This window comes from Arvicanthis niloticus, chromosome 19, assembly GCF_011762505.2.
Source record: "Arvicanthis niloticus isolate mArvNil1 chromosome 19, mArvNil1.pat.X, whole genome shotgun sequence".
NCBI lineage: Eukaryota > Metazoa > Chordata > Mammalia > Rodentia > Muridae > Arvicanthis > Arvicanthis niloticus.
In genome coordinates, this window is record NC_047676.1 from 30,084,136 (window position 1) to 30,111,355 (window position 27,220).

General features: G+C 41.9%; 1 protein-coding gene across 3 annotated transcripts in view; it reads left to right on the plus strand.

Annotated features, from left to right (window-relative positions):
• Positions 1–27,220, plus strand: part of Egflam (EGF like, fibronectin type III and laminin G domains) — a 182,754-nt gene that overhangs the window by 75,924 nt on the left and 79,610 nt on the right. For 2 of the 3 annotated variants that reach the window (XM_034523297.2, XM_034523299.2), the window contains exons 3-6: positions 49–132; positions 11,363–11,480; positions 12,542–12,677; positions 26,727–26,893. In XM_034523297.2, coding sequence (XP_034379188.1) covers positions 49–132; positions 11,363–11,480; positions 12,542–12,677; positions 26,727–26,893 — 505 coding nt within the window. Of the gene's footprint in view, positions 1–48; positions 133–11,362; positions 11,481–12,541; positions 12,678–26,726; positions 26,894–27,220 lie in introns of those variants that run through there. The other variant, XM_034523300.2, reaches the window with a different exon arrangement.

Sequence of the window (27,220 nt, forward strand, 5' to 3'; positions counted from 1 at the left end):
AGGAAAATGTTGCCTCTATTCTCACCAGGGTCTCTGCTTCTTTTCAAGGTGTTTTATTCTGAGGTTCATTCAGATAAATCCCTCCGGGAGCGGTCACATAATGTACCTGTTGGCCAGGATACCCTAATCACTGTGAGTATTTCCATGTGGGCATCAGGGTGTTTGGGACCTCAGGGAAACACAAACAGATGTCTGGCTTACTACATGTATTTTAATGTATGTAATAATAACTAGGGTTTGCCTTAGCATTCTCAAGTGTTTCCTAAGTGTGCTACTCTGGTGACATACCTCTCTCTCCAGAAAGGCAGGCATTTGATGCGAAGGTCCATCCCAGACACACTTCCTTCTTCCCTGAGTGAAATCAGCCACACAAAGACCTCCCCCACTCCACCATAATTTTCTTCATAAAACTCACGGCTGACACTTTTGTAATCTCAATAAAACTTTATAAATAAATATGACACATCTGTGAGTTCCCAACTGGCAGAAGGAAATGATGTAATTGAAATGTATATCCACATGGTCTGTTGTTTATGTTATTTCCCCAGCCCAGCATGTGTCGACTTCTCCTGTTTCTTGTCAGGGTCTCTCAGGGTGAAACTGTTTGCTTTTAGCTCCTTCTGGAACCTTCGCCCCACCCCCAACACACACTCTTCCTTCCCATTCCTCTCCTTAATCTGCAGGCCAGAGCTTCAGAATAGCTCCATAAAGAATGACACTGGTGCCTACAAACAACAGTGTCATGATGGCCATGGTGGCACTGTCTGTCACTCCCATTTAATAAGTGCCTGCTGAGTACAGCACAGCCCGGAACCCATTTGTCATCTTCGATAAGCCGCTATTACTTATTAAGTGTCTGTCAGTGCCAGGCTCGGTCCCTCCTGCTTTATGTTTGTTTTTCTGTTTAATCTTCACAACTCTTCCATGACCTCATTCTGCTGACAGGAATGCTGAAACATAGAGGTGAAGTAACTCCCCCAAATCATATATTACAGAAACCAGCATCACCTGTACACCTCCAGTGGAGGTCTGAGCCACAGACCTGTCTCATCTTTACTAAAGCTCTCATGGCCTGGGAAGACTAGCTATGCATTTCAGCTTGCTTGTATCTTCCAGTCAGCCTCCAGCCCTGAACTCATTAGCCTTTGAAGTCCTCAGGTCCAGCCTATGGTTCTCTCTGTTCTAAATTGGAAGATTAGTACAAAGCATTGGGCTTCCCTGCCAATTTCTAATATTCCAGCTTCTTGCTGATGTAACAGCTGGCATAGTGCCTTCTGTACGTCCACTGAAAGATAACATGTTGTCCTTGTTTGGGGACAATATTCATTTGGGTTAGGTTCATTTAAGAAACCACCTGGGACTTTCCACAGTCCCATTGACCCCATCAAAAAGTGGGTATTTTCCTTAATAGTGTCCCCCACCAGCCTCCTGTGTTTCAAGGCTGACTCTTCTACATAAAATACAGAGCTTTGAAACTGAGAGTCTGCCTGCCACAGGGCACCCGGGTTATACAAGTAGCTCTGTGAGAGCAAGTCAAAGCAGGTGTAAAATAGAAGGCCAGGAAGTGTGACACCGGGCTTCTGGAACTCCCATTTGCAGGTTAGAACACTGGCCAATGTGACTTTGTCTAAGCTTCAGCTCTGTCCCATAGAAAGAACACAATAATCAGACTGCACTGATGCACTAACTTCTTTCTGCATCACAAAGAAGTTCGATGTCATGTCTGATGCTCTGATGTTGACTATACACCCTCTGTTCTTTACATCCAGGCAGTAAGGTGTCCTGAAAATTTCTAGTGTTCCAGCATCTTGCTGATGTAACAAATGACATAGGGGCTACTGCAAGATAACATGAAGACCATTTAGGGACAGCATTCAGGCTTGGGAAAATTCAGTCTGGCCTGCTGGCATGTAATCATAGCTGAGGCAGGAGAATGTCAGTTTAATACCTGCTGGGCTACAGAATGAGTTCAAGGATACACCATAAGCTACTTATGAAAGTCATGACTTAAAAGGGAAGGAAAAAGATGGGAAATGAAAAGGTAAAAATAAGGAGAGAGGCTGAGGCAACAACGCAATGGTAGGGTGCTTGACTAGCATGTGAGAGGCTCACCATTCAAACCCCAATATATAAAATAAAACAAAGGAACAAAACATACTCCAATAAAACAATTAGAGAACAGTATAAGACCAGATGCCATTAACCTGATATTTAATAGTCAGAGTTTGAAAAGGGATAGATAAATACTGACATGAGCAGTCAAGAGATAAAACTTGGGGCTAGAAATTGAAACAGAACTTTCTAGAAAGTCAGATTCAAAGGAGAACCATCCCAGTGGGAAAAGATGGTTTGAACATTAGGAATGGGCATCTGTGTGTATGCACATATGGCTGGGTGCCAGTATGTTTCAGTGGGGGTGAGGACATGTGTCTTATATACAGGACTAGAGGGGACTTCTAGAAGCTTCTGATATGCATGAATATGATGAACCTATAGGACAGAGCCTATAGGGAAGTCTTGTAGAATGGCAATCCATGAGTTCAGATTCTTAGGCTACACCCAACTGACCAACCAACCAGGCAATAATTCTGAGTCTCTGTCTCCCATCAGTCAAGTAAGGACTCCAATGCTGTCCAAAGCCACATACGGTATCTGACACACAGGCTGCCAAACTGTATGTCAGAGTACCTCAGCCATCTACGGCAAGGCTTATATGAGCACTCTGTCATATTTTTGGAGCTGGCGAGAAGGAAGGCTTGATGAGTAAAAAGAAGTTGATATACAACCTGGTGACCTGCAGTTTGTTTACCAGAGCGTGTAAAGGTAGAGGGGGCTGGGTTCATAAAGCTGTCCTCTGCCCTTTGTACGTGGATCCTAGCCCACATATATATCATGCACACACAAACACACACAATAATAATGGTAAGAGTAATGATGATAGTAATAATAACTTGCAAGGACAAACAGCAACATCTCTGTGAATTAATATTAAGAAGGTGTTTGGGTATAACTACTTAGTAAATGGAGTTGTTGTGTGTTTCTTTTGGCCCAGAGATGGTGTAAAATGTTTCTGAGAAGTTGTGTGTGCCTTAAGCAGAGGACGTTTGGGACCTCTGTACTTTGGCACTTCAACCTATAGCATACAGGTGTTGTGAGGATTGAAGGAGGCAGCCGTTGTAGTGTTCTCAGCATGACACTGACTTAGACCTAGGAGTTGGTGAATACAATTTACATTGCAAAGGAAGGAGTGTATTTGCCTCTGTCAACCTTGTGGCACAGGCAGGAGCTCTGCTGATTGAGTTTAGCCCTGCAGAGTTTCTCCTCTTTAGTTCTCTTCTGCTTTCCTTTCTCTCTCTTCAGAGACCTCTTCCTGATCACCAGGCATTTTTTGTATATCTTTGGGAAGTTGAACGATAACCCCAGCCCAGGATTGGGGAAGGGGGTCCTCTTCACTGAATGTTTAATTTTCTGCATCCCTTTGACCTATGTAGATAACTAATCATAGGGTTAGCAAGTGGGATTTTAATCACTTTAGGAGGGGGTATTAGTATCTTTGTGCCTGATGTGTTGTTATCTCAGAAGGCAAAGAAAGGCTAACAGGTTGAAGTCATTTGAATTCTGTTCTAAGGTTATGGGAAACTAGTTGAAAAGAGAAAATATTTAAACTCATGAACCACATAATGGGGAAGTTCCCCCCCCCCCACCTCTCTTATCCTTACTTTTACTGCCACAGAATATCCCTATAGTAACATAGGCCCAATCACCAAAAATAAAACTTGATTTTGATTTTTCAAGATGGAGTGCCAAGTAGGGAAAAAGCTTGACAAATGGATAATTGGATTTAATGACACATTGAATAGAGGAAACACAACAGATATTCTGACCAAAATCACCTGGCTGGCAGGGTAGCATTCTTAGAGAATGTTGGCTAAACTTCTAGAAGCTTCTGATATAATTAGCTTCTTGCACCCACTTTATCCTTTGTCTTAGAAAGATGTCTTGCATCTCCATTCTGTAAAACAAAATAGTGAAGTAAAGCAAAGAAAATTTGGTAATATTTGTGAGCATTATAAATAAAGAATAACTGTTAGACTGACAATTTTTACATTTTGATCATGTACCATCAGTTAAGTGTTTGAGCACACACCAATATATGTATATTTATGTATTTATAAATTATACATGAATTATGTACATTATAAAATCCCACAGAATCTTTAAAGAAGAGATAAAACAGAAATAGAAAGTTCTGGTTTCTTCGGCTATCTCACTAGGTTGTGTTGCTTACCTAAAGACTCCGGACAGTTCTTTGGACTCTACTGGACTACCTAAGCTAGAACTTTGATTCTGTTTAGGTCATATCTAAAGTCAGAGAGAGAAAACTTAGGAATTGGAAGACTTGTTTCTAGTTCCCATTCTATTATCACCGGAGCAAAGGTGAACTTCAGTAAGGTCACTGAACTCATCAGCATCTCTTTGACAGAACATGGGTAGACTAGCTAAGCTTCCTGACTGGCACCACATTGGTTAGTAGAGGGTATATATAGAAGTATGCCAGTCAGTCAATAGAGGGCATGTAGAAGTGTGCCTGGGTATCTCTTAGTGGGCAAACACAAAGGTTATAAACTCTCTTATAGTATTTGGAGGAGATTCCACACAAGGAGGATTTTTAGCTCTCTTCCGTCTTGTTGTTCTTTCCCTTTTTAAAGATTGTGCGTGTGTGCATGTGTGTGTGCATGTGTGTGTGCATGTGTGTAAAAGGCATTGGATCCCTTGAGACTCAGGATTGTTCAGGAATCGCCCATGAGTTCTTTCTCTCTCCGGCCTCCCACCCCGTTGTTCTGCCTACCCTTTGTATCCTCATCTCCATAGTTTAAAGCAGCTAACTGCCACAGCCATGTTGTAGCCAATGAATGACAAAAAAAAAAAAAAAAAAAGAAGAGGGAACACACACCCCTTCTTTCTAATGAGTAGCTCAGAAATTAGGCCCTGCATTTTCACCTGTGTCTTATTGGACCAATTTTGTTCATGTGACAATGCCAAAGGAAGGGAGCCTGGTGATGTCATGCCATGGTCCACACTGAAGTGCAGGGATTCTGTTATAGGTGAGGATAGGATGGATATGAAGAAGTTGAGTCATAAGATCAATTTGTAAATGAAAGGAGTACTAAGACAGTAGATACAGAAAGGCAATTGAACTTCAAACAAGCAGAGACTAGCTTTAGATGTGAATGTGCTGTGTCTGGAAGCCAGGAGATTGGAAAGACTAAGTTATGAACAATTTTATAATGGAAGCTATAGTCCTGGCTGCTTGAGATAACTTCAATGCTGTTTTGATCCAGTTTCCACATCTATAAAGTGTGGATAATAGCACTGACCTCTCAGAGCTATTGTGTGAATTGGAAAAAGCACTGGTGTGCTAAGACTTTATAAATTGCAAAACACTATGTAAGATCATTTGGCTAAACCAATCATGAGATCCAAGTATGATACTGTGTTCACCCGTGAAGAGGGAAGAACCTTAAGGAAGAGCCTTCTTCACTCAGTTATTTGAACCTTCTCTGACCGCAGTGAAATGCATGACCTGCCTTTCAAAATCCCTACAGATGTGAATCAATGGACATCGAGTCACCGACAGATGTTCCTGGTGTTGTGGAGACAAAGGATGCAACTTTATGAAGTGGGTTTTTGCATTTTATAAAAGAATAGGCAAATAAACAAATAAAAATCAGGCTCTCTGGCAGTGCCCAATCTTGCCAAACAAAGCCAAACAAAATGAAGAGATGTAGGGAGAGTTAGAGAAGGATCCTGAATTCAGTCTGGCTTCCCCCAAGAAAGCATCCCCAACAGAAATGAAGCACAGGAGAGAGGAATGTCTTGGCTTACTTTCAGACTTTGACAAAGCACCAGAACATAGCAAAACCTTTTTAATTTAGCGAAGAACATATTGGGCATTTCCTCCAGTTTCATGGAAGGCTGAAGTGGCATTTACAAGAGTTTCAAGGACAGACATATAAAGATTTGTAGAATTGTCAGGTATTTTACTAGTCATTCCAATGATTTTCACAAGTCACAATATTCTGAGAAATTCTGTTTTGGGGGAGCAGTGTGAGCAGAGGAAATGAGAGTAAATCACTGAATCTGGTTCTTTCTTCATGGCCGTAACTTCTTAGTACTCTTGAGCCTCTCACAGGTGGGCACCAGGTTGTCGTATCAGCATGAGAAATGGTGAGCTGGAAGCAGTTGGCCTCTGTCTCTCCCCATCTGAGGGTAGCACTAATTTTCCATGTCTAATGATCAGTTTGAGTGCTTGCTAATGTATGTATGCCACTCAACAAATAGAATTTTTTTTATTTTTATACTTAATACACCCACAGTTCTGATCTATGAACATTCATATCACAATAATGTTCTACACGCTTTTGCTGTAGATTGTATTAAATAATAATCTAGCCTTCATTATTTATTATTCATGTAAACCTCACAATACTTTCCAGTGTAGATATGATTAATTTAGAACTCACGTTTCAGAGTCGTGTTGAGCAGGGTTTGGATCCTAATTCGTCCCTTACTAAGTACATGTCATGAGTACACTGAATTAAATAAAGATATATGCACAAAGGCAAGGATATGGGACAAATAAACCAGCCACAGATGGGAATTAATATTAGTTAAATTTGGTATCCACTCCTGGCTAAATCAACACTAATATATGAAATTACATAATTTCCCTCCATATATACACATACATATGTATATATATGTATATACATATATGTATATATGTACATATACGTATATACATGTATGTGTATATATGTATATATGTACATGTATGTATATATGTGTATATATGTACATGTATGTATATATGTACATATATGTATATATGTGTATATATATGGATCTGTAGCTTTGTACTATAGCTCACCTTACCCTCTCAATATTATCTCTATTCTGACTAAATAAAAATTATTTATTTTACTTTCTCTATGATGACTTCCCAGAAGAAAAAGATCCTGCAGAAAAAAAACCAGTAGAACATTCATTTAGTTTGAACGTATTTCTGTTCTGTGGGACATGCCTGGAGTGTCAGTCGAGAGAAGAGAAAACCTGAGGTTTTAGACCCATCACTCCCTCTAGACTCTAGACCTCTTAACTTGACCTCAACCTTGGGATAGAAGATAGAATTAGGAGTCCACGAAGCAGAACAAGAGAAGGCACTATGGACACAGACCTCATGTTCAGCAGAGATCTCTTGTGAAGAAGTGTGTAGGAGAGAGAGAGAGAGAGACAGAGAGACAGAGAGAGAGAGAATATGAGAACAAAGGGAAGACTAGGAAAATGCTATAGCTGTGGTCCACACAAGGAGCCAAGGGACTCTGAGGCAGAAATGGAGGAAGGAGGCAGGTCCGAGAACTTACACAGTGGCTGGCAAGAGACACCCAGTCCTGTCTGTGGAGTTGCTGACTACAGAGCCTGGAGCTGGGTGCTGTCTTAGCTAGTTTTATGCTGCTACAACAGAACATCATGGATGATTTATAAAAAGGAGAAATTTATTTGGCTCATCTTTCTGAAAGCTGAATATCCAAGGGCATAAGAGTCACATCTGTTCAGCATCTGGTGAGTGTCCCCTGCTGCGTCATCCCATGGCAGAAGGTGAAAGAGCCAGAGAACAGAACGAGAGAGTGAGGGGACAATTCATTTCTATTTAGATTTCTAATGTTTATTCTTTTCTTTTTTTCATTCTCTCTTTCTTTCCTTCTTTCTTTCATTTTTTTTTTCTTTCTTTCACTTATTTATTTATTTATGAGACACAATATCTATAGCCCAGGTTGGACTCAGAAAACCTCCCCATGTAGTCATGATGACCTTGAATTTCTGAACCTCCTGCTTCCACAGTCAAGAGTTAGTTCCTTCAATAACTAACTAGTCTACTCCCCTATTAACTAACATTACTCCATACCTGAAGGCTCTGTCCTCAGAAACTAATCACCTAGGACTTGGCTCAGTCTCTAACCCTGTTGTACTGAGGATTTAATTCTCTATTAGATGATGAATGTGGACTTAAGGGGAATGCAATCAAGGTCTAGAAGGTACTGTTGATCAAGATGGTGGGGTCAGTATTGAGCTCTTTTCCTAATGAGGTAATCTGCTTGAAGAACACTTGGTTCTTGATTCCTTTCTTTCATTTTACTTCAGTTTACTTATTCATTCATCAAAAGTCCCACATGAGCACTGGTGGTATGTCTGGCATTACTCTGCTAAGCTCTGTGATGCCAGGAGAATAGGAAGTTGCATCCTGCCCTCAACTGGGTAGGGAGAAGGTGAACAGGCAATCACACGACAAGGTGAGTTGTGTTGAGATCGAGGCCCACCAAGGACACGAAGGAAACACAGAGGAGGAGCATCTAACCAGACTGGGGGACGGGGTAGAGAAATGAGGTAATGTCTCAGTTGAGTCATGAAGGATGGGCAGGGTGAGCCAGGCAGAAGTATGGAGAAGGGCATTTCATGGAGAGGAGCCGCAGGTTCAAAGGCCCAGAGGCAAGGAATTGAATGGCATAAGTGTAATCCCTGCCAAGTTCTTAGGTATGACTGGAATGTAGAATGCAAAGAGGGGCGGTGGCCTGGGTGATGTTAGAAGGATGAACCAGGGGGACACACGCATGCTGTTCCACAGGGAGCTTTAAGTGTAAAGTGAGAGGGTCCTATTTGAGAGTTAGGAAGATAACTTTGGCATAGCAGCATCTGGCCCAAACTGGAGCACAGTCAGTGCTTGTGTTAGACAGAATCAGCCTAGCATCATCATTATAAGGGCTAGATTTAAATGGCTATTGGGATAAAATGACATAGGTACGTCCCAATGGAGTGAAGAAGGTGTCATCGGCTACACTGTTAACTGATTGGGTGATGGGGAGAGGAGAATGGATACGTAAGTATCAGGAATCTCTGGCTTAGAAAGTGGGAGAATAGGGGTGTTCTACATAATTTTCCTAGTAGCAAGAAGAGCAATTGGTTATATGTGATCAGGTATTAATATTATTAGGTATGCGTGGTCAGGAATTAACAATTGATGTTTTAAGTTTTCATAATTATTAGTTGAAACTTCTGAAGCGTTTTTTTTTTTTTTTTTTTTTTAACCTCCTAATTTTCTTCAGTGACAGTGAACATCTAAAGATGTCCTGGAATAAAATTAAGATGTGTTCCCAGCTCTCAAACAGTTCAATAGTTTACAACCTTGTTTGAGAAACAGTAACAGGTTGTAGTACAAGTTGATTGTTAATATTTTTGGACTCTGTGTGTGTATGTGTGTGAATGCGTGCACATGCGTGCATGTGTGTGTCTGTGTCTGTCTCTCTGTGTGTTTATGTGTATCTGTGTCTCTTTCTGTGTCTGTGTCTCTGTGTATCTGTGTCTTTCTGTGTGTCTGTGTCTGTCTGTCTGTCTGCCTGTCTGCCTGTCTGTCTGCCTGTCTGCCTGCCTGCCTGCCTGTCTCTGTATGTGTGTTCGTGTGTCTGCATCTTTGTGTGTATGTCTGTGTCTCTTTCTGTGTGTGTGTCTGCATCTGTTCTCTTTGTGTGTGTCTCTCTCTCTCTTTCTTTCTCTCTCTCTCTCTTTTTCTTTCTGTGTGTATGTCGATGTCTGTGTCTCTGTGTGTGTGTCTGTGCGTGTATGTGTGTCTCTGTGTCTGTGTATGTGTGTCTCTATGTAATTGTCTGTCTGTGTATGTCTGTGTCTATGTGCATGTCTGCATCTGTGTGTATGTCTGCATCTGTGTGATGTCTGTGAGATGAGATAGGATGCAGATGGCACTCAGCCATAAACAGGAATCACTTCTGTCTCATCTCTATCACATAGTTCGAAGGTAACTGCATGGATTATCTTAGCTCACCAGTAGTTTTGGCTGATGTGTCACATGAAGTCAAATGTACAGTTTTTGACTTCTGACGCCATACTACTGTCATAAAATCTTTGAATTTTTTTTTTTTGGATTAGAATTTTTTTCCAAATTAGTGGCAAAATATTTAGCAAACATGTTCACTAAATTTAGGTGGTCTAGAAAGGTGTCGAGGAAGGAGTTGACTCCTGAAGTGGATGGTGAACCTAGGTAAGCAGAGGAGCGCCATCACAGACCCCAGACAGTAGGTATTACAATGACCTGTTTCTTGAGCATGGCTTTCTTACCAACTATGGTACAGTACATACACAATTCCTAATGTTATGACCATGCAGGACAGCTATGTGTCCATTAATGAAGAAGAAGCTGATACTCGGGAGGTTTGATGTAAAGGGCACAGGTAGGAAAGGGTAGAAGAATCAGGTTCAGGCCAGAACAGGTTGGCTCTAAGCTGGTAGCCTTTCCACTGTTCTGTACTCTACTGCTTCTCTCTGAAGAGGCCAGCTGCCCCTCCCACTTAGCACTGTTGTTGGGGACACGCCTCTTTTCTTGAAGCCGGAGGGGGAAATCTTCTTCACCTCGGGCTTTCTACTCAGTATGATTCTGCTGGGAACTTCACACATGCATCCAACATTAGTTGTAGCACTTCTCAGGGAGCGGGAGGTGGTCAGCATCAGCACCGCTGTCAATAAGATCTGGGAACTTGTCAGAAATACAACAAATCCTTAGGTCACTCCTCATTCAGGACTAAGGAATCAGATCAGACACTATGAGAATTGACTCCATCGTTTACCTTAAGAACGCTCTCCTGGTGTTTCCATTGCTTTAAAAATTGAGAACCCAAATTTTCATCCTTTACCCTATGGTATAAATCAAAACTCGAGTTTGCCATGTGGCTGGCCTCTCTACATGGCAATTTAAAACTGGAAAGAAAGACACTGGGTATACCCTCAAAAGATCCCCACGTGCTTTGCAGCAGCTCTGAGAACAGCATCTGAGGTGTGAATAAGCTCCCGCTCCGGGACACTGTGCAGACTCTAATAAAGACTGACCCTCTGGACCTGTGAAATATGTTGTGCTGCCTTGTGACTTTTGAATTTTATAACTGGTCTAAACCTAGATAGAGCCGTCTCTACTCCAAGCATGTTCCCGGAGATCTAAGATGTGAACCTTACAACAACTGTTTAGATCAACAGTTCTCAGTGTATGGGCTGCAATCCCTTTAGGGGTCAGAGAACCTTTTCACAGGAGCCACATATCAAATATTTATAGTATGATTCATAGTAGTAGCAAATTTACAGTTATGAAGTAGCAAGAGAATAATTTTATGGCTGGGGGTCACCACAACATGAGGAACTGTTTTAAAGGGTTGCAGCATTAGGTAAGTTAAGAATGACCTGCTCTAGACTATCCAAGTAGAACTTTAAATTCTTGACATTTTTCTTGTTTGATTATTGACAGGAGGAAGTGATTGGAGATTTGAAGCCAGGCACTGAATATCGAGTGAGCATAGCAGCCTACAGCCAGACTGGCAAAGGGAGGCTTAGCTTTCCTCGGCATGTGACCACTTTGTCTCAAGGTAAAATTAGGCTCAAAATAATTAGTAATGAGAAAGGACTTCCATGTACATATGCCTTCAGTCAGCAAAAATCACATGCCAAATACTGGTCTTTTGGCTCTAAGAGGCCGGTGGTGACCACAGTAAGCATGCCTCTGGTCTATCAGAACTCAGCAGAGCTAGTCAAGGCATTATTTAATTAGCACATAAAGACAGATTGTAAAGTGTGGTACCTGCAGGTTGCAGGGGCTTACCACATAGGGATGCAGAAAGAGCTCACCAAGACAATTAAAAAAAAAAAAAAAAAGAGATTAACCTGTAAGTAGGAATCAAGATAGTGAGGAAGGGGAGAGATGGGGAGAAAGTCCAGCAAATGTTCATCCACATGGTACAGAGGTGGACCCTGGGTCCATTGTGGTCACTGTTCACACTGCACTCTCTGTCAGGAAGTGACATTAATCTATCTCCACTCCATTACAAGAAGTGCTTAGGAAGGTGGAAAGTCCTCCAGCCCTAAACAATAGTGTGTGCAAAACCAGAAGGTATGGAAGTCTTAACTGTCTACAGACTACCGTCTGTACTGGGTGATGCGATCCTTTTTGCACATGAGGGGATACACCCACATGCCTTACCATGGCTGTGTATTTTGGTCATCAGAAAACATACATACACATACATACAAACACATATATGGAAGTGTTGTAAAGTAAATGGCAGTAACAACGGGGATTTAGTTTCCTTGGGGCTGAGTACCAATTACAACATGGAAGCAGGTGAATGATTGACAGGAGCTGGAGGTGTGGCAGAAGATTCTCAGGGATACACATCATGTCTCTGGGCCAGTGTAGCCAACTGAGTTGTTTTCCAGCCAGGGGTTCTGGGAGGAGAAAGGAAGACAAGATTTCAATGAGTGCATGTTACATGGTAAAATCATGTGTGGTTTTGTTGTTTGGTGTGGCTTTTGAGGCCACACCGAATAACTATGTCTCGGTAGTAGAATGTGCACCTGTTTTGGATGTACCCAACCTCTCCATCAGCTGAGGCCACTAGCCAAGTCTAGCTGTGTTTGTCATCCTGCCTAGATTCCTGCCTGCCCCCTGCAGCGCCCCAGCAGCCACATGTCCTTGTGGTTTCCGATTCTGAAGTGGCCCTTTCTTGGAGACCTGGAGAGAATGAAGGAAGTGCCCCACTACAGTCCTACTCTGTGGAATTCATTAGGTAAGTCACAGGTCAGATCACACACCACAGCTCCTCCCCACATGATATAAGACAGGGGCAGATCTTCACTTGACCTCAGCTACATGTGTGTTCAATGTGGCACAGAGTCTTGGAAGACTAAGTTTGCAATTGGGCCAACATATGTCCCTGAATATTGATCTTGGGTGAGTTGTCATTGGTGATGCTGTCCCCTCCCGCAGTGTCTTTTGCTGCCAAACACTGCTCTGAGCTGAGCTCTGGAATCGCTTTATGCACCTGTACCAACAAACTGGCCTTTATTTCAGGCATGAAACTTGCCCTTTTCACTTTAAAGTATTGTATTTGAAATAAATATTTGATGGCTTTTCTCAGAGAGGGAGGGAAGAACTCGTTACTTATAGACAGCATGCACTCCAGATCCATATTACCTTGGGGCAACTTCCTATGTTTGAGTTCAACTCCCTTCCTTCCTATCAACAACCTAAGCTCTTGCTATGCAGTTTGATGGGCTGTAGAAATTCATGTGGAACTCATGATTGACAATGCTGCTGCGTAATTTATTTTTAAAAGAGAAAGAAGAAAAGGCAGACAAAAGGAATTCCCAATGCAAGGTCTTTGGCCTGCATTTGGGTCTCCAGTTGATTCTGGGTAGAAAGTGAGCCACTGGGGTTGGTCCGCCCTGCATTAAAGATGAGGGGTCTCTCTGAGGCTTCCATGTTGTGGATTCACAAAGAGACTCGGCAGGATTCATTCCTCTGGCTTTCTGAAGCCAGGGCAAAGGGTCCTGTCAAGTTGTGATGAGTTGTCTTTTCTGTCTTGACCTCCCAGTTTATTCCTGGGCTGTGGGAAGCAGACATCTGTGTCTTCTGAGCTTGTTTTCAGGCAGAGTTTGATGAATTCCAAGTGGCAGAAACTTGAGAGAAGATTGAAGCAATAATGTATTGGTTCTGTGACTGTAAAGTCTAGTGGCTAGTCTGAATTCAGGGAGCACCAGACCCATGCCGCCTCAGTTGTCTGTGTCCATCCATCTCTCTGTTCATCAATTTGTTTTCCAGCAGGCTTTCCTGAACCCTTAAGTTCTGTGCTCTTCAAGCTTAGCTCCCTATTTTCAAGAGAGGATGGATTTCTCTTCAGACCCAGCAGAATTTCCACGTGCATTCTGATTAGCCAAGTCTAGGGCCCCTTTTCTGTTGTCCAAGCTGATGGTGATGGCTAAAGTGGAGAGAATTTATTAATTAGTCAAGCACTGGTTGTCTTGTAAGTTCTGAAAGCAACCAGAGGTGGGCATTTGGGACACCTGGAGTATGTAGGTTCGGGGTTCAGAAGAAGTAACCCTCAAGGGGAAACTGTAGAGCAACTCTAGGGAAATGGCAAATGGATGGGAAGAAAACCTGGAAGAGAAAAAGGAAGGAAATAAGGAAAAGAGGGGGAGGAGGAAAGAGGGAATGGAGGGGAAGAAGAAAGAAGAGGGAAGGAAAAGAGGGACAGGGAGGGAAGGGACACTGTGGCAAACTTCAGACCAAGGTAGCACCTAATCCTGCCTCTCAACATATCTTGTAGGCAAAGCCAGGGGTGTGACTGGAATAGAAATGATTCTAATCCTGGTTCTAATACTTAAGCAATACTTGGGAGTTCTAAGACTCCAGTTTTCTCATCGAAAAAGCCTGGGAGGGATTTAACACATGGTTTACTTCCACAAATAAATTACACAGCACCAACAGAACAAAATGAACTTAAAACTTAAAAGAACTTTAAACGTTGACAGATGAAAACTTATTGTCGTCTGCCTAACATGGGTGTAACCCCCAGCAAAGTTGATAATTCTCCTTCCCTATTAATTCTGCACTCAAACATGTATTTTTTTTTTAAGCTCACTCTGTGCCTGATGTTGATAAAACATAGAAATAGCAGTTTCCTAGTCTTGCACGCACACAGGAAGTCGAAAACAAAAATGTTTACCTTCAGAAGCAGGAGAGCCAGGAGAGAAGGCTTTGCCTTTAACTCTCCAACTGCCACGTGGCCCTAGACAAGGCCCCTACCCCCTGAGCCTCCAGCACCTCTCAGAGGTTTTAGTTCCCTCAAAGCACGGCTGGTGAAAGGCTCTGGGTACAAGGAATTTCTTTGGAAGCCAGAATGACAGAAGGAGACTCTGAGACAGGGAGAGGGTACTAAACCATCAGAAGGTATTATTAAAGATGCTATTACAGGCAATGCAGTTTTTCCTGGAGCCTGGATTCTTCCCCATATAACATGTCAGATAGATGCTGGGGTGCACTTGAACACTGGTCATCATGGGCTGAATAAACTAGCTAGAACCCTGAGCAAGCTGGGTAATCCTGTGGGTCTGACTTTCTTTAGCCAGAAAATTCAGGTGATTGTAAGAGGAGAAGACAAGAGCTGTCTCCCAGCACTCGGAGCAGGGGTCTATGAAGGGCTTTTTCTGCTGAGTTTTTTACTCTGAGTCTCTTAAAAATGATTACATTACCAGCCATTTGTTTTTAAGGAGACAACATTAAAAGCATTAGAGAAATGTAACTAAGGGAACCCCTTTGTCACTACTATTAGAGGCCACTATGGTAGCCAACATCCTACCCCATCAACTGCACAAATAAAACACAGAAAAGATCCAACGTGGATTCTGCACATACTCATCCCACCCAGCCCAGCCCCCTTTGGCACACTGCCACCATCCAGCCACCACTGAAAGATATTTACAGCTAGTGTTTTATAACCACACAGTGGTTAGCAGGCACCTGTGAGATGGCTCAGCAGGTAAAGGGAGCTTGCTGCAAACCTTGATGGTCTACATTTGATTCCAGAAGCTCATGATGGAAGGAGAGAACTGGTTCCAGAAAGTTATCCTCTGACCTCCACATGTGGGTTGTCAGTTGTCAGGCATTCATGCTCATGTGTGTGTGTACACACACACACACACACACACACACACACACACACACACACACACTGTAAAAAACTAAAGGCTACCAATTCAGTATATGGTGAAGCTTCAAATAATCTCAGTACTCACTTGAAGGCTCTGACTGCGACTTTTTCCCAGGGGGCGTCAAACCTGAGATTTAGTGGTCTTCATCAATTAGTGAACCACTAGCTTTCTTCTCAGAACTTCACTCACAGTTAGAATTTATAGCCATAAACCAGATGAATGACCACAATATTTAAGAGGAACGTGGACCTGGATTAGTTTTCCTAGCCCTCAAATGAAAATTGAAAACATTTATGAATTCTTTTCTTCTCTGTTATTTCATTGCTCTTGTGCAGGAGAACCTCCTGCCTGCTTCTGAACTACTTTCCCACCTCTAAAGAACTACGTTAACGCAATGCATTTAGAAAAAAATGGAAAGCAATGAAAAATGTCTCCCCATCCTCGTTTGTTTGGAGAAATTATTTAGGAACTTGGGTGTTCAAGTATACGCTCTCCTTGCCAAAAGGACCAAAATTAGCAATAAGAAGACTAGGTTAGATGCCAGCTGAGACTCCAAGTTAACAAATGATGCCATGTGAAAGCAAGAATTCTTTTTTTATTACTTTACTTTCAGAATTGAAAATCTCAGAAGCACCTTGCAGACTGCCACATGGTCTTAGAAATTCTGCTAGCCATTAAGGCCTTAGGCTTAGAGGAAGGGGATAAATGTTTTTGCAGAAATAAGACCTCATTGAGTCTTACAGGTAGATTCCTTCAAACTTCAATTCTTCATTCTGTGATGGTTCCTAGCGAAACTCCTTGTCAGGGTGGTGGGAGTTGATATAAATTGAATTCCCACGTAGCAGCTTCGGGAGCCATTTGTAAACTGCAAATGGAAAAGCCTGCTCTCTTGCCAACCTAGGACAAACTGTCCATCAAGTTTATCATTGCCCTGTTCCATCCATCTGTTTGTCGTTTGACTAGTTTAGATCAGTATGTAAATAAAGAGAGGCCAAGAGAGCTGAAGGTCAAATAGATTTATTTTTTAATGTGATGATTTAATGGTTTGGACTTCACACCACTGTTCATTTTTGTGGGGAGCAAACTTCGCATAAAATTAACCTGTAAGGAGCAAACTTTGCATAAAATTGGCCTGTAAAAGAGACAGTGGAAGCTTGGGGCTTTCCCTCCTGTGGACCCTGGCTGACCTATGAGATTGAGTCTCTTCCCTTAGAGCCAGGAGCTTATTTTGCAGTCTTTAGGTCCCCAAAAGTCGCCTTAGATAGAAGTCAAGGGGTCTCTGTACTCGGTTGGAAGATAACTATGTTTTTCCTTTTGGCAAGTGAAACTTGACATTGTCTTCACAAATTAAGGGCGACTTCAAACCACAGGGACAAAGCAATCCTTGGGACTTTGTCCCCAGCCCCACCACTGGGCTGCCTTTCCTAATCCCATCACAATTATTGCACAGATCTCAAACCTTAGTGAGGCTTATCACTAAGCAGAAATTATCACAGTGACTGATGTTCATCACTGGGTTCTCTCAGTTAACATTTTAATAAAGTATAATACATGTGGAAACACCATACTTACTATTTAGATTATAGCTGTCAACATAGTGGTTGTGATCTTGTGTCTAAATTTATGCACATAAAACCATTCTAAAAGGGGGTACACAGACTTCGTCAGACACTCACAGTGAGATAAGAAGGTTAAAGACCATACTTTAGGTCAGGAATTGGCAGGCCTTTTCTTGAAGGACTAGAAAGTATTTTGGCTCTGCAATACAAGGTCTATCTCAGACACTCTACTCTACCATTGTCATAGAAAGGCAGCTGTGGACTTTAAGACTTCAGCAATTGTGTTCCCATAAAGGTTGACAGGATTTTCTTGACCATTGGCTTAGGGTATCCTGTTATTCCTAACATTTTAATTTCCTCAAACACCCTATAGGAGTCTACGATAGACATCTACTCATACTAACCTGTGTTATTAATAAATGTGTAATCATCCTATTTAGAGGCAAATAAGCTATGACCCAAACTTTGCAACGGTGTCATGAGGGATGGAGAGAGTCTGAATTGAATGGCTCAGCAGGACTGAGGACATGGGCTCTGGGGGAGTGCATTCATGGCATCTGAACTTATTTTTAATCTTGAAAGTTGTAATTGACAGATCAAAGTTGTACATATTTGCAGGTGACCCAGTTCTGAAGGCGCCTGGGCAGGCTTCTTAAGGTAGCTAAGAAAGACGCATCAGTGATAGCTGCAGAAGAGGTGGGAGGGAACAATATGAAAGGGTTAGACTAGAGGAAGCCACTTAAGCAATGGCTTGGAGGCACGAAGAAAATGTTCCTGGGATTGCTGAGAAAGCCTGGAGCGATGTGTGGGAAGAGGAGTAAGCAGGAGTCAGACCAAGAAAGGCATTAAGAAAGAGTTCACTTTTTATCCTGAAGGGAAAAGGGAACCGTGGAAAGTTTTAAGGAGGAAAGCAATTTCAGTATTAGCATTTTTTGAAAGACCATGCAGACTTCTCAAGGACTGCAGAGACAAACAGGACAAAGTCCCCGATGATCCTTGAGCTTGCAGTCTAGAAAGAGAGACAGGAAAATGAAAGAGGCCACATCCAAAGTGTGCCAGCATCACTGGGTTCAAGGCACCAGGAGATGTTAGAGAAGCCCACGACGACACTGGCACCTGAGCTGGTGCTCATGAAGAAGGAAGTGGGAAGTGGGAGATGCTCTTAAGCCATCATCGAAGTCAGTGTCCCTCAGCAAACGTTAAATGTTAAATTGGATGGTTTGAAAGGGATCACACGTATCTGATGGTTCTATGCATTTAGTCCATTTTACCTTAGGCCAATGGGCAATCTCCTCTCTCCAGGCCATTCTGTATGCATTACCAAGTCCCCTGGAGGGTGGCTTCCTGCTCCACCAAAATCTACTCTCAGAGATATTTCCCTAGTCTAATGTAAATACCTTGAGCCCAGTTTCCTAGTTAATGTCTATAGGATGTTTAAGCTTCACCTCCATCTGAGCTTCAAGGACACCGGCTCTCAAACTGTAAAAGATGATAGATTGGAAGGTATTTGGACTCATTGAGAAGGTCCTGACCTACCTTTTTTTTTTTTTCAAAAGGAAAATACAATAGAATAAAAAAGAAAAATATGAGAGGGTATCCAAAGGGTCATAAGCAGGGGTTGTGAAACTTGTTTCAAGGTGTGTGTGTACATTACAGTGCCCAGTACTTGTCTTTCTGTGAGTCATAGAAAAAAAAAAAAAAACATTTCTCTTAATCACTATGGTTTGAGATCAGAGGCTCCCTACTCTGTTCTAAAAGTTGCTTTTTACTCAACCTTTCACAACTGATGGCCACCTTCCTCTGCTTCTGAACAGCCATTGAAGCAGCAGGGGCCATCCCTCCCAAGGCATACATATGCCTTTATTCCTAACCACTCCTGACACTGGGTTTCCCTTCTAATGTCTCTGTAAGAAGCCATAATAGCAATAATAATAATAATAACAACAACATATATTATTATTATATTATTATTATTGCATATTATTCCCATATGTAATACTCAGAAGTGTTTACACCCTCATCATGGGATACAGTCTTGCCTCTTCCTAAAAACACTGCCCTATATCTTATGCATTCCAGCCAAGCAGTGCCCACCCTTTGAACTTTACCTCTAGTGGTCAAGGACTAGCTGACTCAGTGGTTCTCAACCTGTGGGTCCTGAACCCATTGGGACACAACAGACCCTTTCACAAGGGTCAAATATCAGATATTCTGTGTATCAGACATTCTCATGATTCATAACAGTAGCAAAATTACAGTTATAAAGTAACAACGAAAATAACTTTATGGTTGGGGGCTCCACAACATGAAAAACTTAAGAAGATAGAGAAACACTATGCTGATTGGTCAACATAGAAAACCACTTCCTGCTCTGAGCAGTGGGTCTTTTCTACAGCAGATGACCCTCAGAGTTTTCAGAGTTCACAGTGGGCATGTGATTACTTTGAAAGTCCATATTAGTGCCTTTTCTACGGTAGGTTTTTCTTTACTCAGGGTTTAGCCCCTTATGTCTATTGAATTGACTTGCTTACAAATTAACATGAGATTTTTCTAAACATCCTGTTAAATTTCCCTTGGGTTGGCTTTACCCTTGAACTTCTATACACTGAAGTCATTTTGAATTTTGATTCTGTCACACATCTTATGGAGAGTGTCTTAGTTAATCTTACCATTTGCTACGATGACTAAAGCAACTTGGGGAGGAAAGGGTTTATTTCACTCACAGTTCTTTATAAATTCCCATCATCAAAGGAAGTCAGGACAGGAACTCAAGCAGGAGAGTAACCTGGAGGCAGAGGGTGATGCAGAGGCCATAGATGAATGCTACTTACTGGCTTGCTCCTCATAGCCTGCTCAGCCTGCTTTCTTATAGAACCAAGTACCACCAGCCCAGAGGCGGCACCACCCACAAAGGGCTGGGCCCTCGCTGATCAACCACTAGTTTAGAAAATATCCTACTGGCTTGCCTACAGCCTGATCTTATGGAGGCGTTTTCTCCATTGAGGCTTCCTCCTCAATTGATTCCCTGATGACTCTAGCTTGTGTCAAGTTGACATAAAACTAGCCAGTACAGAGAGTCCATATCCCAGACAAATATCTGTATTCCCTAAAATTCTTTAGATTTTTAAAATATGACTCCTATTTTTTTTTTTTTTGAGTTCAAACTACTAAAATCTTTGTTGATAGTTTTAACTTGGCCACGCCTTCTTTATCCGAGAATTCTTCCCACCACCATATACTTTTTCTTAACCACTTATACTGTTCTTGGAACCCTACCCCTGCAAACACACACACGCACACACACACACGCACACACACACACACACACACACACACACACACACACACATTCTTTTTTTACTCATTTCAACTTTTCTGAGACACATGGGTATCCCAGGCTGGCTAATTAAACAATCATTAAATATTTTCAATATATGTATTTAGAGGCAGAACATGAAAAAGTTAGTTATCTTTTCTCATTTTCTCACAAGACCTTCAGCAAAGTTTTTCAAAGGTGCTTGCAGTCTAGTTTTATGTTGTGTTGGTATGATTCCATCCTGCAAAAACCCTTGAAAAGTGCGCGTGTGCGTGTGTGTGTGTTTGTGTGTGTGTTTATGTGTATGTGTGTACATGCATTCTTGTGGCATAAGTCAGTTTATATGAACACATGTACTATATTAGTTAATTTTCTCATTGCTATGACAGGACACCAGACAAAAACTCCTCAAGGAAGGAAGTTTATTGTGCCTCACAGCTTGAGGGTATAGTCCTTCATGGGATGGAAGGCATGGTGGTAACAGCTGCTCTAGCTGTGGTGGTAGGAGCTTGAGGCAGATGGTCACATGGCATTCACAGTCAGCAAGCAGAAGGAGATGAATGTTGACACTCCACTTACTTCTTCCTTGTTAGTTAAGCTGGGATCCCAGCTTAGGGAATGGTGCCACCCAGCCTAGGGAATGGTGTCACCCAGCCTAGAAAATGGTGCCACCCAGCCTAGGGAATGGTGCCACCCAGCCTAGGGAATGGTGCCACCCAGCCTAGGGAATGGTGCCACCCAGCCTAGGGAATGGTGCCACCCAGCCTAGGGAATGGTGTCATCCCAGCCTAGGGAATGGTGCCACCAGCCTAGGGAATGGTGTCATCCCAGCCTAGGGAATGGTGCCACTCAGCCTAGAAAATGGTGCCACCCAGCCTAGGGAATGGTGTTACCCAGCCTAGGGAATGGTGTCACCCAGCTTAGGAAATGCTATCACTCCAGTCTAAGGAATGATGATGCCCAGCCTAGGAAATAGTGCCACCACCCAGAATGGCTCTTTTCACTTCAGTGAAACCTCCCTAGAAACACATTCACAGACAACAACAACACCTAGGTAATTCAAATTTCTGTCAGACTCATAATAGAAATCAACCATTACATCCCCCCCCCCCATTTACTTATTTAGAAGTTCTCACTATGCAGCACTGAGATTGTTGGTGAAAGATTAATTTTTAAAAATCAGTTAAAATTATAACTCATATTTTAAAATGATGCTAATACCTTAAACGCTCCTTTTTAAGACAAATTCTATAAATGTACACTAATTAACAACTTTGTAAATGTAGCGACGGTAATTCCTTTGTATGTGGGTTCCCCAACTGGGTTGCCACCTTGAAATTCTTAAGGACTTTGAAGGTCTTATCTGTACTAATAGTTTCTTGAAGAGACCCAAAAACTTAAAGTCATTTGCAATGTCAAGGGCAGAATTTTACAATAATTTCTCAAATCCTCCTTTGTCATCGTTCAAAGATAATTATTTAGGTTTCAGCTTTATCAGGTCTTTAAAAACAATATAACTACCACTCATTTTATAATTACATCTCATTACTTTCTGAAATATTAATAATTATAATAAACAGGAAGGCCACAAAGTGAAGTCAGATATAATGGTGTATGCCTGTAATTTATGCACTTGAGGTTGGGGCAGGAAGATCAACATTAGAGGGGAACCTGGGCTACAGAGTAAGGCCCTTTCTCAAACAAAGCACTAATAAATCATCAATATGTTTTGGGATAAACTCAACTGACTTTTGGTAAGTTAGGTGCTCAGCTGGTAGGAGCAAATACAGCTCAGTGGTCAAGCAGACATTGAGACAGAGAACCTTGACTCTGTACAGAGAAAGGAAGATGCTACAGGCTTGTTTACCTACCCATGTGTTCTCATGCCTTGCACCCACCTTTTGTATAGATCAAATGACCATTCTCATCAGGGCTTACCCCTTCCCTTTGGTTATCACATTTACCTACACACACTTAGCACTTAACACATTACATAGCATACTTGGTGTTGCTCTGATCTCCTCCGCCCAAAGATTCTCCATTTGTTCCTTGGGTTCCATTCCTATGTTTGTTCACATCCAAACACTTTCATAATTTTATCTGAAGTCTTCCTGGTTCTTACAGACTTCTCACAAGAGGTCAGTTTACACTGAACTATTTTAATCCAGTTCTTGGTGCTGGGAGATGGCACAGCCATTGAGGGACCTTGTTGTTTAGTTCCTAGCACCCAGTCAGCTCACAATCACTTGTAACTTCAACAACTCCAGGATTCCTTATGCCCTCTTGTAGCCTCTTGACTCTTATATATAAGTGGAGCACATACAGACATACACACACACACACACAATTACATTTCAAATACATTTATTAAAATACGCTATTTTGCTTTGCTTTCTTGCTGATTCTTTGAGGTCCTATTCCTGCACTGACCCCAGGTGTACTATTCCCCCAATTACACTGTTGGCTCCCCAAGGTGGGCTGTCTTTATACTTCTGTAGAAGCCTCACAGAATATAACTCCTGTCATATTGGACCCTACCAAGGCAGAATTTCATGGTATCAAAAAAATGAATGTTCACTAAGATTTTGACTGGCAATGGGTAAGGTGGTCAAAATGTTACAAGAAAAGAAATAAGAAAAAAAAAATACAGTTCTGTATCTTTAGGTGAATTCTTTTCTATGTTTACAAAGGTAGAGTGGTAGATCTGGCTTATAAGTTTTGGGTATCAATAATTATCTTTGAGCATATGATTGAGGACCTAGGGGTCTTTTACTTAGAAAAATAAAACAAGGGCTTGCTTATAATTTCTGGGAACCTTCAAACACTTACCAGGCTGGGTCCTAACATTGCCTTCCGGTGGTAAGCAATTCTTCTCAATAATGTGAGCCACTGGTTGAGTGCACCTTGATTGCTTGAATTAACTCCTTGAATTGACATCCTTGGCTCTGGATGTCTTACTCATTGCCCAGTCATTCTAAAAGCCAGTCAGGAGTCTCCTGGCCTAGTCCCTCCTAAGGTGTTAGATGCCTGACTCCTCCCCTGACCACTTCTCAGAAAGAGCTACAAGTTTGAGCTGCAGATAGCATTCTCAGCTAACTCCTCCTACTCTGGCCTTTCATTGTTGGGGAAAGTGCCAGGATAGTGTTGCTATGGTGACTTGGCTGCCAACATTGTAGTTAGGATAAAATTCCCTCCAGTGGAAGAAGATAGAGCTATTGTTGACGATGGTTTAAGACAATTCTCCCACCAGGTTATCTCTGTCAGCCTCACCTTTGTCCTTTGGACCTCATGGGACTCTGGAACCAATGAAATGGAAAACTTGACCCAAAAGCAGAGGCAAAGTATTAAAGGTTTTGAATTATTATTCAGTCTGCATGAGCTACATATTATGAAATTAAATGTTATGATTCCTATCATTTCTATTGGAAATAGTTTTTTCTTTTTCTTTTCTTTCTTTCTTTCTTTCTTTCTTTCTTTCTTTCTTTCTTTCTTTTTTTTTTTTTTTTGTTGTTGTTGATAAACAAAGAACATAAAATCCTCCCTACCCGCCCCCAGCCCCGAGCTCTGTAACTTTTGCATGAAGATGGCTGCAGACATTTGCACATTTTCAAGTAGCTCTGGGTAAACAAGAGCACACCCAAAGAGATTAGGGATCTTTCCTCTAGAAATAGCACCGGGGAAGCTTTTCAAATAATGGGAGAGTTTTATCTAAAGACCACATCTCTTTTGCCTTTCCTTTTTGGGGATCTCCAGTGGTTCTCCTCTGTGAAGTGACTCTGTGCTAATGTGAATTTGCAAATGAGTTTCCTTCACTCGCTCAGCTCTTCTCTTTGACAATAAAGTCGTTTTAGAGAAGAATTCCACCTTTAGGACAAGACAGGGAAGAACTCAACCCTGCTTCCTCCAGTCGGCATACCCTGTGTTTTTTCTTCTCCCCCCCCCCTCCCCCCCAGACCAGACACTGTCAGCACAGACAGCTCACACCCACTTGGCATGGTAAGCCAGAGGAAGTCTCTGTTTCCATGTCCCGGATTTTTTAGTAAGTCCTTCTAGTGAAGAACTAGGCAAGCACACATGTAAAAAATGGAGTCTGTCTAGGCTTCGCCTTTTTTTTTTTTTTTTTTTCTTTTTTCTTTTCTTTTCCTGATACGTTCTTAACAAAGACAAGCACCAACATTTTGTTTCCTGCTACTCTTTAAATATCTGGGAGTAGAGGACTTTTCACACCAGATTTGGGGGTAGGGGGAGCACGGGGAGGGAACGAGCTAAAGGTCTAATAATCGATCTCTCTGCCCACCATCGCCAGTTCCTAATACAGTATCAAGTGGGGTTTTTTGTTTGTTTTGCTTTGTTTTACTTTTATTTTAATTTACCCTCAGCCCATCAACCCAAGTTGGCCTCATCAGTTCTCCGTTGTCGCCTTGGCCAAATTTCTTGCCTTTCAGAGCTTTAGTTTCTCTTTTATATTAAAATAAAAAACAAACGACTGAGCCTTTTAAGGTTAAGCCTACTGCAGAGAATGGGCGTTAGAGGTAAGTGGGTTAAAGCACCAGAATAGTGCGTAACACTTTGAAACATTTTTGCAAAGCTGGTAATTAGCAACCATCAATACAAACTCTCCAGTTAGGCCCCCTGCTGTGCACTGCTATTCCCAACTTTTACTTCGCCTTCCTTGCAACCTGCAATGTTTTTCCTCTCCTCCAGGCAGAATATACAGATGGGTCTACACTGTCCTCAAGAGATGCCGGACAACTCTATATGAGTTTATGTTTTAACTGTGGCATTATGAAGCTAGAGACAGAATACATTTTTAAAATGTAAAGATGAATTTATTTTATGGGTGTGGGTGTTTCTGCCTGGGTGCGCGTGTGTGCAACATGTGTGTGTCTGACATCCCTTGGGATTGGAAACAGGTGGTGATGAGCCACGACATGGATGCTGGGAATTGAACCCAGGTCTTCTGCAAGCATAAGGGCTCTTAACCACCAAACCAACTCTCCAGCCCACATAAATGAGTTCTAAAAAGATATATTTTGATTACTTGTATTCATGATTATATTTATAAATTATATATAGTATATTATAAATATAAACTAAATAAATTATTTATGTTTATAATTGTTATATTTGTTATTAATAATTTGGATATTGCTATATCCAAAATATTATCATTTCAACATGGATTCAATATGAAGATTAAAATCAACTTTATACTTACGGAAGAGATAGATTTCCTTTTTTTAAAAGCTTGTGTGCATTTTATACTTATAGTACATCTTAATTCATGCTGGCTATATCTCAAAGGCTGAGGAGCCACATGGGTTAGCAGTACAGTATGGGAATGTGCAGTAAGCAAGCAGCTATAAGTTATTAGCTTCAGAAGTCAATGAGTCCTCTGAGTAGCGGCTGGCACATATTTACAGCATGATGCTAGAGTGGATGCTAATCATGTGTGCTTCGTGTAATCTCACGGCAGTTCCCTTACCTTGACCCTGCATTATTCACATTTTACATATGGGAAAACTTACACTTAAAGACATAAAATGAAAAATATGTAAAGCAAAAGGACCAGCTGCTACTAAGTAGCAGAACTCAGATTTGAACTTGGCTCCTCCAATTCCAGAGACTACTATATTGGCTTTGTGAATGCCTTGATTAAAAGTCTAAATGAAGACCTACCTTCTCTGCAAGGATGTGCCCTCAGAAGGACATGTGAAAAGGTAGCACACTGACACAGACATGATTTATTGAGACTATGAATGTCTGTTAATGTAGTCATCATTGGTGTTGCCATGGCAATTCATGTCATCCATCACCCTATAAAATTTGTATTTGTTTACTCAGGAACAGATTGCAACGAGATGGAATCTCTGTGCTCCTGACCTCTAGGGATGGGACTGCCAAGAGAGAGCCTTGTTTAGGGAACATCTGGAAAATACAGTTCTTGCAGATAAATGCTCCCACGTGGGGTCTTTGTGTCCTGGTGAAGGCCAAGCAGGAAGAAGAAGTAGACAGTCTCTAAGCAGTGCTTAGAATTGGCCCTAAAGATGATCTACTTGCTTTTATTAGCAGACGCTTCCAGTTGATGACGTTATGGTTTGAAAGCAGGACCGCTTTCAGATAGGAAATGTTAACTCACTTTTATGAGCATAGCTCTCAGAGTGAAAATGGTGTTAGCTCCCATGGCCAGCCAGCCTCTTTCCCCTATGGTATTTCTGAACTGTTGCTTTTCTTATTTTTAATCATTAAAGGCCAGGTTTTGACAAGAGTTGGACCATAATTCAAGAGCGTTTGCAGATGGACTCCATGGTTATCAAAGGCCTTGATCCAGATACCAACTACCAGTTTGCTGTGAGAGCCAGGAACGCCCATGGCTTCAGTCCACGCAGCTGGCCCAGTGACACCGTCCGAACCCTGGGTGAGTGCTGTACCAGTCCTGAAGAGCATGCGCAGTTGGGCAGCTGTGGTTACCTCTCAGAGCCTCACTTGCCTGGGGCTTCTTAGTGCCCAACAGACAAACAGCCTGGGATGGGGCTCTCTCCGGGCTTCTTCCTGCAGTTTTCCCAGACTCTTTGAAGGTTCGACTCTCCACAGGGACATGAGCTATTTCTGTTTCTAAGCAGTCAGGGAAGGTTTATTTTTGCATCGTCCTTGGGGAGTTTCTGGTCGGTTTTTGTGCACAATCATGGGGCAGATCACATAGCAAATGAAATGCGCAGTCTCTCCTTGCCTCTCGTCTCATCAT